The 19,492-nt window shown below is 39.0% G+C and overlaps 1 protein-coding gene across 1 annotated transcript in view; it reads right to left on the bottom strand.

The window, feature by feature from the left end:
• The window catches only part of SV2C (synaptic vesicle glycoprotein 2C), a 115,359-nt gene that overhangs the window by 51,270 nt on the left and 44,597 nt on the right, over window positions 1–19,492 (bottom strand). Inside the window, exon 3 of the mRNA XM_032096360.1 lies at window positions 12,635–12,815. Within this exon, the coding sequence (XP_031952251.1) occupies window positions 12,635–12,815 (181 nt within the window). The remainder of the gene's footprint in view (window positions 1–12,634; window positions 12,816–19,492) is intronic.

The raw sequence follows: 19,492 nt of genomic DNA, 5'->3' as shown, positions 1-19,492 counted from the left end.
TTCCCCCTTGTCCTATCACTACATGCTCTTGTAAAAAGTCTCTCTCCATTCCATTTTTCTTATAGGATCCCTTCAGGTACTGGAGGGTCCGATTAGGACAGCCTGAAGCCTTGTCTTCTCTGAAATACTGCTGGGCAATATTTAGCTTTACGATGAATGTTTTGCATAGTTGAACCCATTAGCTGTTAAAGGCTCTGCTGGTAACGCAAATGTTTACACTTCAAGGAATTCTTGTTATACACACAGTTTACAAGGGCTGTATCCCATTGCTTTTCAAGGGTGGAAACACTGAAAGCCTTCACGAGTAAACTGGTCTGTCACAACCAACAGGAGACATTGTCCTTGGAGCTTCCCCTAAAAGCCCGGGCTGAGGAAAACCTGAGGGGGCATGGCAAAGAGTAGAACCACAACTCATTTTCCTGTGATGGGGAAGCCCTGCTGTCTCAGTGCTTTTATGGATTCAGGGCTCTCCAGTTCCCAAAATATAAACAGATCACAGCTATGATGTCTTACCCTCCAGGGCTCAGACACAGCTTTGAATTGCACTTCCACAATATTGTCTAAATAAAGTACTCATGGTTCTACTTAGAGTTTCTTTTCTAATGTCAAAAATTTACTAGTAGAATCAGAAACAAGATCTTCCTCTTTCCTGCCAAAGCTAGAAAGGAGTTATAGGTGATGAGGAGTTATAGGTGCCCACTTTCAAGAAGACCTAATTTAACATGTTGCTCATGGCACCCATTGGGTGGATGTTTTAAGTTGAAAAAACCTACCCTGTCCTAATGTCACAAAACGTACACAGAACCTGACCAAAAGTAGCAAAAAAGGCATCTCCCACCTGTCAGCATGAGCCAACTGTATCATGGATGATTGGAGGTAGATGCTGCTTTAGCAGTTAAAACTGATTCAGGGGGGTTGGCATTTATGCTACATCCTAAAGGTTCTACAAAGCTACAGAAGAAGCACTGTATATACTGACCATATTAATAGGGCACTTTTCTAGCAAACAGACCTTTTTTACATGTAAAAGGAATTCTGGAGCCAGCAAATTAAAATGTTTATTTATGATATGCAAATGAGTAGGGGAAAAAATCAGCTCTGAAAACTCACAGTTTTCCTGTTTCAACTGATTGGTTAATTTGGCATTTCCAGTATACCAACAGGCTAAGAACTCTCTGAAGTCCAGATACTATGTTCATATTGATTAAACAGTGAAAATAACCTGTCTACAGTTTAAAGGAGAAATACGGGGTGTACTTCCATCATACAGACAACTGCTGATATGTAGAGTTGTAGGTCTTTGTTTCATAGTGATGGTGTAGTAAAGCGTGTTGTGCACTTTTTTGCACCTTAAACCTGTGAATGGAAAATTTAGCTCTCAGCTGGTTAAACTCTTCCTTCTGGCCTCATGTAAGTGCAGACTGATTCTGCTACAATCTTTTAGGACACCAGTACCTGTAAAGATCTTCCTATATCACAAAGATACAACAAGAACTAAAAAACTATTATGAAAAACTTAGAAAGGCTCATCAACAGCAAAACTGGAGGAGCAAGGAGGGAGACGGGTAGGAAGCATCCTCCTGCAGAAGACTGTTCTTTTGCTCTTAATGCTGGACAATCTCAAAGTGGCAGTAGCCATGTCTCCACTCCCTAAAACTTGTTCCTAAATGCAGAGCAAGTGACAGCAGGAAGGGAGAGTAGGAACAGCTACAACTGTTGTCACACTCCACAACGAGAAAACTCCTTAAAAACTGAATGGATCTTGAGAACTCTTCTGAGGAGCAAAGAAATTTCTTTGCAGAAATTTCTCTTGCAGAAATTTTAGCTTGTGCTGGGTACTACAGTCATTTATTATTACAGAGCTAACATGGTGTCTGGTATACTGAACATTGCTAGCAGAAGCATAAACTACCTCTCGAAGACTTGGGCAAGGGAAGACCAGAGTATCTCCAACTTCTTCCATCACTGTCTTGTGAGGATTTTTCAGATCCTTCAACTGCTACTGAAAATTATGAATTAACTTATCAAAAGTTCATATTAAAAAACCCACCACCATGTCACCCAACAATTGCAAGGAAGAATGTACTTTTCATAGTTAAAAAAAATAAATCCTAGCCTAGATCCCGTCTTCACTTGCACTCATATAAACCCTTGATAATTCAGTGCCTCCAGGTAAGCCCTTCCATACCTTCATGGAAGGAACAGAATTTGTTTCTCAACATTTTTGTATTGTAAGTTTGAAAGCAGACTGCCTCTTTGTTGCCCACCAACATTTTCTGGAATGCATGGTGGCAGGCACAGGAGGGAATTTCAAGTAAAATTAAAAGCAGAGCTGCCACTAATTTTTCAGTAGGAAGACTTAATCTTTTGTTTTAAGGGAAATGCAAATGCTATTTTCCCACAGGACACAGTGTAAAGTCTGCTTCTGGCAATTAATTGGTATGATACAGTGGGTTGTTTGCTGTTACTGTGTTTGCAAATTATATAGCTCATTGTCACTTGTAGAAAACAATTTGATACATGAAACTGTATTATTCTCTTAATATGTCTGCCTGTGCAGATGAAAAGCCTGTGAAAACTGTGCTGACTTGAGAAGAGCATTCATTCCAAAAATGGGAAGGATTTTAACTTTCCTAAACACAACTTATTCAAGAAAGCTGAAGTTTTTACATCTCATCTGTTATTCATTTCTGTTATTGCTTGAGTTACCCTAACCCAAGCAGTGGACAGAAACATGCTACCCACAAATACCATAAAGAAGTCCATGCACTACTTCCTTAGGGGTCGCAAAAAGTACGTATCTCGTTGGCATATACAAAAACTAAAGTATTTTTTTATATCTTCGCAGATAAAGTGTGTGGAGCTTGAACATTTCTTTAAAAGATTTAAAAACCCACTAACCATTTGGGATCTAAGATCTTAGATTTGTGATCTAAGCCACTGGGATGATGATCATGAGTGATACCTGTCTGCAGAATAACACATTCTCTAATGAGGCACAATCTAATACCAACAGGAGGCAAAACTTCACTGAGCTTGACCCAAGATTGTGAAGTAAGTGCTCTCGCTCAATAAGGATCAAACTTTTCACCTGAAACAAAAGGATGCCTGACTTCAGCCTTGCTTTTTTTGTAAATATGTAGGAATATATGCAAGAACAACAATGAAGGAACAGCAGGAACCTTTTGCTACTGCACATGTTATCTATATGTGGGAGAATAGCATAAATGTCTATCAAAAGAATGACAAATGTTGATTTTTTTCAGTTATTCTTCATCTTATGTAATCAACTCCATCAGAAGTAGGCAGAGCAAGAGAGAAAGTATATTTATGTATTTATGTATACTCTCAATTCATGTTTGTTCTGTGCAATTGTGAGAAAGGTGAAACCAAAAGGAGATTTAAGTGATGCACCTTAAGAGAGTAGGATTCAGTGAAACAAACTATAAGCTAAGGTACATTTGCATTTTCTTTGTTACAAACAAAGATGATAAATGTCTGCTAATCTACCTTCAGAGCCGTGATTTGTCACAACAGATTTTGGCAGCTGCACAGTGTGACAGCTGGGATGAGAACACTTCTGTGAGGCATTCAGAAACCTCTGGCTTCAGACAGAAGCTATTGTTTATTTGCAGATTTACTAGCCAAAGGGGCTTGAAATGCAAAAGCATACAAGGAATAGAGATAATTAGGAAAAAAAGCCCTTACAGAATACTAAATATACAAGGTAAGATGGTGTTCTGAAATACCTTGTTTTCTCTTTCAAACTTGGACAACGTCCAGACTAAAAATAGGTAGTGTCTGTGTGAGACGGCATTTCCAAGTTGTCACCTTGTAATTTGCAATTTGTTAAACAGTGATAGAGCTCAAAACACAGATTCAGAGATTTGGAAACAGCCCATCACTCCTTGTCCTTCCATCCAGCTGCACATAACAGTTCTTCTTAACAATTCTCTAGCCCAGTACCACAAGTCTCATTGAAAAGTATCTCTATTGTTTTCCTTTCAAAACTGCCATTAGACTGGCAAAGTATCTAAGGGTGAGGAAACAGACCGACCTTTTCCTTGAGAACTGCTGGATAAAGCCCTAGAAAACTGCATCACACCAAAGACTAAGCTTTGCAGATCATTGTACCAATTTTTAAATACAAGTGTTTCTTTGGACTATGAATACTGAAGACGTTTCCTTGCAGGTACACAAGTGGCCTGTATGCTATTAATAGCAAGAGAGTTCTTGTAAAAAGATTCACATGATTATTTACTGAACTCTACAATAGTCAGTTCTGATGAAAGATGACCTGACAGGTAAATAATTCATTCCCTGAATTTACCCAACAGTATTAAAAAAAGTCCAGTTTAATGCACATTCGGGCTTATAATAGCAAAGAATTTTCTAGATATGTCGGATAAATTGCTTTCACATATGCCAGTATTGGTAACCACAAAATCATTGCTAATGAAGTCTTTCTTTTGTAGATTTTTCTTCTTCTTTTTCCTTCTTTTCAAGTTTTTACTTGAAAGACAAATACCATGGTGGGTGTCTGCTATAGACCACCAAACCAGGAAGAAAAGGCAGGTGAAATAGTCTATAAGCAGCTAGGAGAACTCTCACAATCACTGCCCATTGCTCCTGTGGAGGATTTCAACCTACTCGATGTCTGCTGGAAAAGCAACAGAATGAAGAGGAACCAGTGCAGGAAGTTCCTGGAGTGTGTGGAAGATAATGCCCTGACACAGCTGGTCAGGATGTCAACAAGGGGCACCCTGCAGGACCTGTTGTTTGTGAACAGAGAGGGACTGGTAGGTGATGTGGTAGGATGGTTGGAGGCTCTCTAGGCCACTGTGATCACAAAATGACAGAGCTTTTCATTGTCGGAGACACAAGGAAGGGTGGCAAGGTTCAAGGCACCATGAACTTGTGGAAGACAGACTTGGTGCTGTTTAGAAGCCTGGATGAGAAAGTCCCTTGGAAGGCAGTCATAGTGGGCAAATGAGCCCAGGAACACTGGACGTTCTCCAGGAAAGAAATCCTAGAAGTGCAGGACCAGGCTGTCACCACGGGCTGGAAGTTGGACCAACAGGAAAGAAGACCAGCCTGACTGAACAGAGAGCCAAACTCCAGAAAAATAAGAGAGTTTATGATCTATGAAAGACTAGGCAGGCCACTCAGGAAGAGTACAGGGGTGTCATGAGGTTATGCAGGGAGAAAATCAGAAGGGCCAAAACCCAACTGGAACTTAATCTATCTACTGCTGTAAAAGGCAAAAATATGTTTCAAAAAATATATTAACAACAAAGGCTGGCTAATGAGAATATCCAGCCTTTTTTACATGAGGGGGGAAACAGTGCCAAAGGATGAAGAAAAGATTGGCGTCTTCTTTGTCTCAATTTTTAATAGTCAGACCGGTTGTTCTCAGGGTACCCAGCCTCCTGATCTGTAAGAGAGAGAGATGCATAATCCATAGTCCAACATAATCCAAGGGGAAATGTTCAGTGACCCACTATACCACTTAGGTTTGCTCAAGTGTGCGAGACTGGATAGGATCCACCAAGGGTCCTGGGGGTGGCAGGTAGAAGTGCTCACCAAGCCACTTTCCATCATTTACCACCAGTCCTGGCCAGCTGGGGAGGCCTCAGTTGACTGGAGGTTGGGATATGTGATGCCCATCTACAAGGAGGGTTGTAAGGAGTATCTGGGAAACTACAGGCCTGACCTTGGTGCTGGGGAAGGTCATGAAGCAGATCAACCTGCACCATCACATGACACATATAGGACAACCAGGGGATCAGGCCCAGCCAGCATGGGTCTGGTTTGTGAAAAGCAGGTTGACTGATGTGAAAAGCTTGACTGACTTGATGGGTTGGACTAGATGATCTTGAAGGTCTCTTCCAACACAGACATTCTGTGAATCTCCTTCTATAATAGGGTCACCTTTAAAATCACCACCTTTGTGGATGAGGGAAAGGTTGTGGATATTGTCTAACTTTAGTAAAGCCTTTGACACTATCTCCCAAAGCATTATCCTGGAGAAACTGGTAGCCCATGACTTGGACAGTTGCACTGTTCACTGGGTAAAAAAACTGGCAGGGTGGCTGGGCCCAGAAAGCAGCAGTGAGTGGAGTTACATCCAGCTGGCTGGTCACCAGTGTTGTTCCCCAGGGCTCAGCACTGATAGCACTTCTGTTTAATGCCTTCATTGATGATCTGGACAGTAGGATCGAGTGCACCCTTAAGCAGTTTGCAGGTGACACCAAGCTGGGTGGGAGTGCTGATCTGCTGGAGGGCAGTAGGGCTCTGGACAGGCTGGATCATGGGCTGAGGCCGATGGTGTGAGGTTCAACAAGGCCCAGTGCCAGGTGCTGCTCTTGGATCACAACAACCCCAGGCAGCGCCACAGGCTGGGGCAGAGTGGCTGCAAAGCTGCCCACAGGAAAAGGACCTGGGCGTGCTGGTGACAGCAGCTGAACATGAGCCAGGGTGTGCCCAGGTGGCCAAGAAGTCCAATGGCATCCTGGCCTGGATCAGCAACAGTGTGGCCAGCAGGACCAGGGCAGGGATTATCCTCCTGTACTTGGCACTGGTGAGGCCACACCTCAAATCCTGTGTTTAGTTTTGGACTCCTCATTACAGGAAGGTCATTTTGCTGCTGGAACATGTTCAGAGAGGGCAACCAAGTTGGCAAAACATTTGGAGCAGAAGTCATAAGAGGAGTGGCTGAAGGAGCTGGGGGCGTTTTGGATGGAGAAAATAACAAAAAACGCTTATCACTCCCTACAACTACCTGAAAAGAGGTGTAGGCAGGTGGGGACTCCTTTTCCAAGTAATGAACAATGGAGTGAGAGGAAACGGCCTCAAACTCTGCCACAGGAATCTCATAGTAGGAAAAATTTCTTCATGGAAAGGTTCGCAAAACATTGTAACAGGCTGCTCAGGGAAGTGTGGAGTCTCCATCCCTGGATGGTTTTAAAGTCTGTGTAGATGAGGTGCTTAGGAGTAAGGCTTAGTGGTAGACTTGGCAGTATTAGATTGATGGTTGACCTCAATGATTTTAAAGGTCCTTTCCAACCTAAATAATTCTTTGCTATGATTTTTCTTTTAATCTTTTTTTCTGTCATGTAGTTTCTCTACTTTATTTACATACATGCATTGTCTAGTCTTTTTCTCCCTTCTGTATAATTTTCCTTTCCTCATAAGAATATTGTCTTCTTCTCCTAACAGCTTTAGGGAAGACCCCTTCTCTCTGAGGTTTAGATTAGTCAACCTTTACCCACATCTGAAGCTGCAAGGGCTGAATCAAAGCTATTTGTGAAGCTCAGACCTTGCCAACTGCTTCATTGGCTTCACTGAGAAGCGTATATCCCTTTTGGCATAGCCTATCAGCTTTGAAGCCAGTCACCTGCAGAGCTATTCATTAGCTCACAGTGTAAAAACACTGATCACCATGGGTAGGAGACAGCTGGATGCTGGAGAGGAATCAGAGACAGATTACAACCTTTTGAGGGTGAGAGAATACAAGGTGCCTGGTGAAAAACTGGAACAAGTGGGTATGAAGAGGTAAAAGATGAACGCAAGATGATACTAAATACTGATTACAAAAAATTTTAAAAGTTGACTGTTGGTCTAGATCTGAACTTCTGAAAGGAACTGCTTGTGTAGGCCAACCTTCTTGTAGGCCAACATTTCCACATGGTCTGTATCTCCTTGGAACAGGAGTTTGTGATGTATACAGATTGCTTGCATTTCCTTCACGTCATAGTCTCTAAGGGGTGAATATAAAACTCTAAGTGTTTCTCCCCACTAGACATAATATACAAAACTGCTGGTAAAAGTCAGCATGTGTGGACTTACAGAGACAACCACCTCAAAACTGCAAGTTACAAGAAACCAAATTCACCGTTTGAGATTTTTGCTAACTTTTGATTCTTTATGAAGAATTTGAGAATGTATCTGAGTCATGAGTTTTGTTCTACTATAGTGACACCAGCACTCTGCGGTGAATACCAGTAATGTAGAAGGAGTACTGCAGGAAGGTTAAGAGATTGTCTAAGGAAGGATGAAAAAAGCCATCTGAAGGTAAGAGTCAGATTTTATGAAGTATAGTCTAAAGTAGTCTGGAAAAGAAATGTTATATTAATGCATCTTGAGAAAGACTTTCATTCACAAGAGATAACAGGTAGGGAAAAAGCTTCTTAATAGCTTTTAGTTACATCAGCCAACAACATCTAACCTGTATTTCCTAATATTTCCGTGGGCCTGGAGAAGAAATTTGGCCAAGTTGGCAGCTCTGGCAAATTGAAAGAAATCTTTTCAGCCTGAAAATAATGTGTGCTTTTAAAATAGGACACATTTATTTAGCATTTTTTGTTTTGCTCAGAAGAAAGAATAACTTTCTACCAGGAGCGAACATATGAAGTTGCCTGAAAAATTTATAAACTGTAGTTCATCTCAGGGAATTTATTTTAGCTAGTTTTCACTGCATGAAAACTTTGATTTGTTTTAGAAGTAGTATTTGGGCTAGATAAGCATGATTTTTTCCCCCAATTTGTATAACATCTGCTTATCTCAAAGCAACCAAAATGAAATTTACTGGGATAAAACAAATCTATAGTACAGTTTTAATCACTTTATTATAAATTTAGTTGTTGTACTTTAAAAAATTGCATCTAGAATTTTAAGTATCAAAAATATTAAACTAATAGCTTAACATTTTTTAGAAATCGGATAAAATTCTGTAGCTGAGAATAATATTTCACAGAGGTGGTGTTGAACAGACAACAGCTCCAGCTTCATTCAAGTTAACTATCTTGTGAGTCATGTTCTGTATCAGAGAAACCTTCCTTTCACAATTTCAGACAGATACAACAAGGTGCTTTTTGATGATAAACATTTGCACCTTCCCCCAATGGCTAATGATGAATACAACTCACAGTTTCTTGTCTAGATCTTTTCACTTTGTAGGAAACCATGTCTAAAGCCCTCCTAGACCTTTATCAGGCTTTTGGATTCAATTTTCTTCTGAGTTTTGATTTTCAATTCATAAATGGAAAAATCACAGTTCTGATATTATTTTCTGGAAAAGGAGATTATTTTGCAGACTTTCCAACATTTCTTCATTCTTTTCTCTAGCTTAAGTTTACATTTCAGAATTTTGTATGTACCAATACTCTTTGTGCAGCAATATCTTTATATTATTTATACTGGTTTGCATTCAAAATCTCTTTTTTTTTTGCCTGCAAAAGTTTTACTAGTTTAAGATTTTTTCAGATTAAAAATGGGGGGGGGGGAAGTATTTGAAGGGATATTTTTTCACTGAACATTTTACTTCTATAAACACATTTTCACTGCAAGACATTATAAGAACAACATATTTTATAGTCTTTTTTTAATAAATAAAATCTTCTATCAGATACTGGTTTTATTTTTCATGCTTCTTAACCATTTTTTTATTATCTAGAAGATAACAAAGCAGTTTAAACTCTATATACCTAAATTATTTTATATCATTTGAATACTTCTTAATATTTCAGTGATCTTTAATTAAAAGAAATTGTCCAGATAACTCTCTGCCCCTTCAGAAAACTTCTCTCCAATCTGAGTAACAATACTATTTTGCCTTTAAAACATATCATTGTTCTTTCCTTAAAATCATTCTAATTCCATAGTTGGGCTCTTTGAATCACACAAAATTACTGGAACAAAGCATCCTTCCTTGAAAACAGAGGTACAGTGGTATGTCATCAAGAAAAGGAAGATCAGGGAAAACGTGTGCCCTTTCCTGAAGGAAGCCAGAGACCTGGTTGCCTGGATATCAAGAAGGCTGAGGCACTCAACAGCATTTTTTTCCCCTCAGTCTTCATTGAAAAGAGCCCCACCCACACCAGCTGCAGCGAGCAAGGCAGGGGAGCTGGAAGAATGAAAACATCCCACTGCAGGAGAAGATCATGTTCAAGAACATCTAAGTAGCCTGAGGGTGCACAGGCTGATGGGACCTGATGAGATACATCAGTGGGTCTTGCAAGATGAAGTTTCTAAGCCACTATCCTCCATATTTGAGAAACTGCAGCAATTTAGTGAGGTGCCCGTTGACTGGAAAAGGGGAAACATACCATCAAGATGAGCTTTTCCTCACCTTGAAGGTATGAGAAACAGATTCTTTTCTAGAAACCGCATGGCTTTCACACTGCTACTCTGATACCACTTGAAGGGGATTATTCAGGGGAAAAAGCCAATCTTTGAAGAACACAGCAAATCTGACCCTTCCATGGACCTCCCTCTGCAGTAGTTGCTATGAGGAATGACTCTGCAGTTCATGCTGTCTTTTTTGTTGTTGTTTGATTGGTTTGGGGTTTGTTTTGTTTTGGAGAGCCCATTAAAAATACAGTACATGGTGACAAATTGTCTATGATCTATTCATGTAGCTCTCAAAGATGAGGTAGGAGGACGTCGAACAGAGTGGGGGCCCACACAGAAGTATAGGATACAGGTATGAAGGGCCTGCTCCTTCAAGGACCATTAATCATAAGCTGGGGACACAATAGAACATGGTTCCCAATCAAGGACAGACATGTATCACAAGGAAAGCTACAGGCACTGACTGTTACTGTAAAAGCTCCTGGACAGGTGAGGAGGAGATAGTGCAGGCAAGTTTCTCACGAGGCATAATAAATACATATTTAGCAGTATATCCCAAAAGGGACAATTCTGGCGAAAGCCAAAACTGTCTGCCAAAAAACAAACCTTTGTAGTATAAGGGTCCAAAGCTGCCCCAAGGAACTGGCCAGGCTAAGCAGTAACACAACAAGCTTCTCAACTTTGCCAGGATCACAGAAGAGTGAGTGTCATGAAACATGATCTGTAGTGTTTCTCCATGGAGTGAAAAAAAGTAGCTCCTGGAACTGATGGTGATTTACAATACAGGATTTTTGAAATTTTGTTTTTCTATGGGATTTGGAGTTTTTTTTAGTAATTGGAATATTGCCATTTCCTCTTTTTGTCTTATAAAGTCATATCTGACAATCTGGTGACAGACTAAGATTCTTCTAGCTAGAGGACTCCTCACATTTTTCTCTCTCCTCTTACCCTTCCATTCCTCTTCCTAAATCAGTTTACTGAGTGCTGTGGTAATTTCTTTTGGGTATTCACGTCTTGTGCTAGCCTACTTCAGACCAGTTGTACTAGTCTGAAACCAAACTAGTGGGAGACACCAAGTCAGAATAACAATTTAATAGGAAAACAAAAATAAAGGCAGAAAACACTGGTTCAAACTGACAGAGTCAAGATACAACCTGACACCCTGTTAATCAGGGTGGTGGTAGCAGTCCAATAGAATGGTGGCTGCAGTCCTCTGAAGTGGTGATCCTGTAGAAAAGGGGTCTGCTCTTCCTCAGGTCCAGTGGTGGCTGTATAGCTCCTGTCCTCTGGAAATCCAGTGGGAAGGTTCTCTCTGGTGTTCAGAATCTCAGATTATATCCAGGATGGAATGCTTGGTTCCTCCCTCTGGGTGGAGCATCTCACAATGGGGTAATGAGTCATGAGGCAGGCGTTGATTAGGCTCATTAACAGAAGATGGTCCGGAGGGAGTTATCTCTGAGTCATGCAGCAGGGCATTGATGGGCCCTTAACAGAAAGATAGTCTGGGGGGAGGAGGCAAGGAAACCCTGCTGCACCTGATTTCAACAGCTCATGGGGATGGTAATAGAATGCACTGCAACCCAGGACATCAGTTCAAAGGATTTCAAAAAACACAAACCTCACATAACTGCATTACTGAACCATAAAGCCAACAAACCCTACAAGCAGTGCAGTTCATGTGCATGACTTTACAATCCAGCTGCTGTGCTCTTGCCAGATCCTGACTATTCAGCATACTAAAGACTGATAGTGGTCAGAATTGAAACTGTAATTAGGAGTCTTAATCTGAACCAAGCAATGGCCAGGAGTGCTAAACTACGCACTCTGCAGAACAGAACTCTAGTTTATCCAAGTGTACAGTAAAAGTAGAAGCTTTCTCATAGTAAATTACTTATGTATCTCAATCTCTGCTCATAAAAGTTTAAAATTATAGACTTAATCAACCATTAGAATTATCTTAAACTTTTCCAACAACTGAGAAGTTATTTAAATGAAAAATAAAGAAAACACAAGTCTACAAACACAATACTTTCAGAAAGAACAAAAACATTTGGGACAGTTTAGGACCCTGTTTTAAATCTGACTATCTTGATGCAATGCTATTATAAACAATACTGTGCACACAAAGACATTAGAAACTTTACAAATATTGCCAAAATCTTAGAGTACACCTGTGAGGAGAATGTTATTTTGCTGACTGAACAAGGTACTGTACATAAAGAAGCTCAGGTATAAAAGAGTTAAGCAAGTTCATCAAGTTCACAAAACAAATTCTTTCCAATATAAGAACAAACTCAATCTCACAGTTTTCAGTCTGTGTCTTTCCCCTAAAATCATTACTCTTCCCCTTCAAGTGTTCTTTAGGACTGCAGTAGCTACCTTGCTTAATTCTCTCATCCCCTGACACAGACTGTATTTCTACATTAAATACTGTTCTTTTGCAAACAGAAAAGTTTTATTAACACACAGAACTGTGAAAACGAACAGAACCAGAGGAGCTTACCCAAATCCAGAAAACAAGCGACAGAAGAGGAAGAAGCCATAGCCCTGGACAAATGATGACAGGAAGGCAAAGAATCCATTGACAGACATGCATATCAGGAGTGATTGTCTCCTTCCCACCTTGTCTGCCAAGCCTCCCCAGAAGAATGCCCCCACCATCATCCCAAGGTACACTATGCTACCTGTAATACACAAAAATACAAAAAGAGATGTTTTGTGAGCTACATAATTGATCACAATTGACTGCACCAAAACCAGTTAACCTTCTATATTTACAAAAAAATAGTACACAGATGATTTAATCCTTTCTCACTGAATAGAAATTATATGCACAGTTTTGCAAATGTATCTAGAGACAACAGATTTCCTACTGTGTCTTTGTCATCTGTTACCAGACACACTTAATATAAATATTAAACTGAAGCTTAATATAAATATTAAACAAGATTTCTCATAAACATGCAGGCAAGTCTGAATAGAAGGAGAAAATGCCACTATTTCCTCAATAATAAAATGCATTCATGTTAAATATTGCAAAAAATTATAACTTCCCCTACAGATAAAATTTGTCTGCACATCTCCAGAATATGAGCAGTCCTGCAGGGGATTAAACCCTGGGATCAGTAGGACCAGTATGTGCTAAATCTAAAGAAAGCTGATTATAGAACAAACAGTTTCCACCCGAGATCTATAGAATCAAAGGCATCCACCTTCATTGGTTTTTTCTCCTTCCAACTTCAAAGTATTTATTTAAAAAGGTAAGGTCCTTTCAAAGCAAAAGCACTGTAATGTTCTTGACTTGTTTTGGGGTATTTTGTTGTGTCCCCCCCAATAATTTTGAACAGATACATTACAGTTAAGCTACATTTATTAAAATGACACAGTAAAAAATAATATTGGGGTGATTTTTTTTAATATAAATCGTGTTTTCCACATGTACTTTCTCACAGAAAGATAAGTTGAAATATTTAACATTTAGACTGTTCACATCTTAGCATATTGTACACAATTTCCTTTCCAAATTCCCTGTGGAATATTTGACAAAGATGTACATTGAGCAGACTGTCTAAAGAAAAAGTAATTCCCAAGGTTTGAACAGAACCATTAAGTTTGTATTTTGTTTGACAAATGGAATTCTTTTTCCATGTAATTTCTTGTTGAACTGACCAGGTTAGGTTTTATCTATCCTGCATATTGCTACCACCTTCTACATCTTCTTCAAAGCAGGAATTAATTACAAATGGGCTGGAAGCAGTTAAAATACTAGAAATCCTTGTTATGCGTCTCTTTTTGATTAGTCTCAAGAATGGACAAATTCTCCAGCATCTCTGCTGGACTCTAGTTGCTGTGAAGTTCTGGATTCCAGAAGAATCGCCTCTGCCCTGAAGAAGGTAGTTGAATGGGAAAGGAAGCTGAAAAATACCCATTTAAATGCCTGGCCTTGGTTAAATGTGTATCAGGGTAGAGTTTACCCATCAGTATTTCTGTGCTGGGAATTACAGATGGTAACATCTGAAGTGCTGACATCTGCAGGGTTTCATGCACCCTAAATTGTCCCTGTTCCCTCTCATGTTTCACAGAAGTAGTTTCCACTGCTATTTCCTTATAACTTAAAATAGGGTATTTTTGAAATGGGATACACATTGTTTTAAATGTCTACTAACAACATTATAGAATAAGAATCATAAAGTGGTTTGGGTTGGAAGGGACTTTAAAGACCACCTAATTCAAAACCCCTGCCATGGGTAGGGGCATCTTCCACTAAACCAGACTTCTCAGAGCCCCATCCAACCTCAGGACAAGATAACAGATCCATTTCTGCTCATCACAGGAGAAATGCAAAAGCAACAAACTCCGTAAGAACAACTGTCGCGGTCTCCAGCTTGGCAGTGCTGGATGGTGAGGCGCTGTGACCTTCTTAAAAGCGTCTCCAAGGTGACGCCGCTCCAGCAGGTCCACCACACCCTCACACACGTGTGTACACGCAGACACACAGACAGCTCCCTAGAATGGGTTGACAGCAAAGAGGCAGGAAGGGTCTTCATATAGAGTTCCATGGGAGGGGTTTATTGCAGCCACGCTCGTGAAGGGGTCCAGGGACGAAGAGAAAGAACGATGGAGGGTCCAGGTTTATATACAGGAGCGGAGCAAGCATCAGGGACCAATGATCTGAGGGCACAGGGGCGGTACATAGGCAGGGCTAGGGTAAGGGAGCCAATAGGGAAACTCTGAGGGAGTGGCGATGGGGCAAGGGCCAATGGGGGAACAAGGAGTGGAGAAGCTTCTAGGGCAGGGACACAAAAAGTAACGAGGGGCGGGGAGGCCAACGGGCCAACCGAGAAAGCAGAACTGGGGTGCTTTAACATACCAAAGCAGAGCATTCTGGGGGAAGCCTTTTCTGTTCACCCTAACCTGGGGAGGATCTTTGGTACTAGGGACTATCCCACCAGTGGACTCTCTTTGTCCCTTGTACCACAGGCCCACTGGCCACCACAAACAACAGTTAAGTGTCTTCTAAAAATAACTTCTGTCAATGGGTATTTTCTAGATGTTGATGAGTTCTTAGACTTTCATCAAAGAATACTGATGATAACGTGGGTAAATGCGGAATTTACAGAATTACTAAGATATCTTAATTTACTTTTTTTAGCCTGGGAAGGAGACAGACATTACAATATTCTTTTTCAGTTTAGAGGGGTTTAGGAGCAGACATTTATTGGATAGCTTTTTCATTCTGATCAGAAATGTAATTCCACTAGTTGAGATTTTCCTGTAAATGCACATGGCTAATGTATTTTCTGGTCCTAAAGAGAAAAAGATTGGTGGGTGACTCAGCATATTCGTTCAGCTGCTTTAAGATCTCTCTTGTGGTCAAGGTTATTGTACCATACTGCAGATGGATCACTGCTCAGAAGCAGTTTGGAAACTCCATCCAGCAGATCTGGTGCTTGCTTGTCAATAGTAGTGGAAAAAATGTAATAAAGATAGTTAAATAGCTGTGTTGCCAACTGTGTTACCAGCAGACAGATATCAAAAAGGAAAAAACATGGTTAATTTTTATTCTTACAGTGAAATTCATTACATTCTTTCCTGTATAAGTATTATTGGGCTTTCCCAGTCAACAGTCTAATATAAGAAATAGAGAAAGTAAATTAAATAGCCTTTTATTTCTTTATATAGATAACTTTGAAATATTTCTGTGCAAATAATCATAATTTTACCAATTTACATTCCCTGTGATGCACAAAAATATCAAAACACTTTGAATGATGAAAATGTTTCTAAGTCTTGAGTTTAAAAGCATTAACCTTTCTTTTAGATGACAAATCCTTTGGTCATTGTACTGTGTTTTGGACTCTCATACTGATGTAATTCTCCTAAAGAGCATTCAAAATATGCTGCTAAAAATAATATTCTTATCCTGTCAATAAACTGCTATAAATAATCTGCTCTCTGAGCTGCTGAATTGTCTTATTCTCTCCCGTTACATTAACTTTAAATTTTTTCCTAATTGCCTTGCAGTCTTTGCACAAACCCTCTCATTGAGCAAAGATCTGCAACCCTTCCATCCTTAACCTACTGTAGCTACCAGCAATACATGTTTCAGTGCATTTTGTCATCTTACTTATTTCTTGTATTTTCTGTCTCTCTTTATAATAAGAGAATCATAGAATGGTTTGGGCTGGAAGAGACCTTAAAGACCATCTATTTCCAACCCTCCTGCCATGGGCAGGGACACTCCTCACTAGACCAGATTTCTCAGACCCTGATCAAACCTGACCTTGAAAACTTCCAGGGATGGTACATGCTCAGCTTCTCTGTACAGTCTGTTCGAGTGCCTGACTACCTGCATAATGAAGAACTTTGTCCTTATCTAAACCTGCTGAATTCTGAGCATTCTCCAGATTCTGGGCATCTCTTGTTGGCACTGGCATCAAAATGTTAGGAGCGGGATAGATTGAGGTTCCCTTCCCTGTAAACTTTAATTTAAACTCTGCCTGCACCATGTTGAGGAAGTCCCCTTCCTCTCAACTTCCAAATTTTTCATTAAGATCATTTTACCCTGCTGCAAGATCCACAGTAAATCATAAGAGTGACAAATGACAAAGGAGATCTCTAACTATGAACAGGTAAAACAGCTGAACAACCACCCAACAAATGCAAGTAACCAATGAGATGAGATGATCACTTTATTATTATCAGATTATCATGAGCACTTCCTTTCCAACCTTCGTAGCTTTTGTTTATTATGTTATGCTGCTGGTCAGAACATAAATTTCTTGTGGATAACACTAAATTTTTTGTACGTCTTCCATAATTCACACATTACATTTTGCATAAATTCATATTTTTATGAAATTAAACAATTAAATTAAATGAAAAATTAAATACCATGTTGTTGGTCAGACCTTGTTCCCTTTGCTCATTGCCTTTAAAGAATGATCACCAAAACAGTAATTTTATGGTTGTACATATATGTATGTAGATGTCAATCTGGCATGTGATGCTGAGGGTGGTACTCCCTTTTTGAGCAGCTACTACTGATCACAAGACTGGCTGCTTTTCTTTTTCTTTTTAGTACAGCACATTCATGCCTCTAAAGAAATCAGCTAATACAGTGGAAGGAACACACTGGTTTGACATCCAGTCTGATCTTAAAACATTTTTAAAAATATTTTAAAATACAAAGACTTCTAATGATGTCTGTATCATATGTCTTGGATTTTCCCCACAAGGTAACATGCCATGTAAAACTCCATCAATTTGTGGAAAAGCACTGAGAAGAGGCAAATGGCAGCTGAAAAAAACATGCTAAAAAAATAATCTCTTTTATTATTCTCTTGCCAAGTTTCAATAAACCTATATTTTCTTTCCACAGCAGAAATCTTATACACAACAATAATTTTCCCCCATTGTATAAATGTACACAATACACCCTTACATCCTCTTCAGACAAGGGAACCTAAGTCTGGAATTGTTTTACACTATGCACACTCTTTGGCTACCAGGTGGCTAGATATTTTTTAAATTTAAATTTAAATTTTTTAAATGTGATGTGCACACAGCATCTTTCAGACTGCTAGAAACAGTTTAGCCTTACAAAGCAGCTGACAAGAACTCCCTCTTTATCCAAATGCTGGTTATGGACAATTTAAACAATGACATAACACTAAATGCATAATCAGTCACTTAGGTTCAGTTAAGCAGTATTTTTCCCTTTATGCTGCCATAACTTCATTACTTGTTGATATCTGTTGTAATCTATAGCCTGGTATCTAAATGATAGACAAAACCTTCTGAGAAATCATTTTGTAAGTATATTTCATCAGGAAAAAATATAGCAATGAAAGTAAAGTCAGATTTCCTTGCAATAGAGAGACTCAGAGGCTATGAGACTCCCTGATTAGGTTTTTGTGTTAACACACCTATTATAAATCAGTTATAAAAACAGCATGAAGTTGGTTTTTTCCTATTGTGTTGTATAAGTCATTTGTCTGAATGAGAAATGCATTTCATACAGCCAGAAAAAGTACTCACATTATAAAAAACACTTTAAAAATAAGATTAAAATACTATTTATATTTTGGAAAGAGCAATTATAAATGTGGTGCTAAGGCAGTTCCATAAGAAGAAAAACACTTTTCATAAGAATTATAATGTAATGAGAGTTTTATTTACTTGTACTAGGATCTTCCCATATGCCATTGTTTAGAATATAAGAATTCGTAGTGAAGGACTGCAATGCCTATAAGTAGCATAATGAATATAAGAATGAGAATTTCCAGCTTTATCGTTGTTTTAACCCTGGTAATGCAGTATATTTGGAGTTTAAATATGATAGTCTTTCAGACCTGTATTTAATTACAGTCTGTTAATAGTTTCTTTGATCAGAAAAGACTTGGAAAATAGTAGCAACCCATGTAGCAACTGTCGAACATAACCTCTAATTAACTGTTTGCAATGGGAGGTAATTAAGGCAAACACTTATCCATTAAGACAACAAATACAAGAAAGTTGTAGTAACTCTAGAATTGACAAAAGAACTGAAATTTTCTACAGACCCTGTCTTTGGATTCTTCCATGTATCCAGTATATTGGATCTTCACTTCTTTTTTTTAATATTATGCCATTCATCTCCTCAGATGTACCATGGCTGCAATATACATACATAAAGAACTGCCACAAACTAGTATTTCTCTGTAATAACTATTTCTTTTTTTCTCTAAATGGTTCTTGCTGTGGTGAAACAACAAGCTCTATATACACAGAATGGTTAATTTTTAGTAAGTGGACGTAAGTGGTTAAAGTAAAACACAACTTGTTCACCCATCTGAAAAAGCAGATAGGTACTGTTTTCCAACAAACATGTGAGACAGACACCATATTAACTAAAACTAAACTTTTACATGAGTCTTTGCAAGTTCAAGACTTCTCAAGCCTTGGATTTCCTTCATCTGAATGCTAGCTGTTTCTCACAGTAATCATTTTGTGTCTTAACTTTAGATGTTAAATGACTTCTCTGACCTAATAATACGCAATGTATGCAAATCCCCCAAATGCCACAGCATATCAGGCTTTTTTTCTATTACTATTTTTCAGACTAATCCACTCCTCCTGCCTTCCCTTTCAAGACAACTGCAGACAGGCTTCAATATGAAATTTCATATCTGCATTTCTAGTGCAGATGCTTAATTACAAACTTGTTTTGAAGCTTTTTGCTCTTTGGCTTACTATACATTTACAAACAGTCAAATTTCACTTGCATTATTAGAATTATTTTTATAAACCGGGATAATCGGGTTTATCTGTTTAAATACATGAAAGGTATAAAGCTATTTTTAAATGAATGCTGAAGCTC

The sequence above is a fragment of the Corvus moneduloides genome, chromosome Z (genome assembly GCF_009650955.1).
Source record: "Corvus moneduloides isolate bCorMon1 chromosome Z, bCorMon1.pri, whole genome shotgun sequence".
NCBI lineage: Eukaryota > Metazoa > Chordata > Aves > Passeriformes > Corvidae > Corvus > Corvus moneduloides.
Note: the sequence above shows the minus strand (reverse complement) of the source record. Positions and strands in the feature narration are given on the sequence as shown.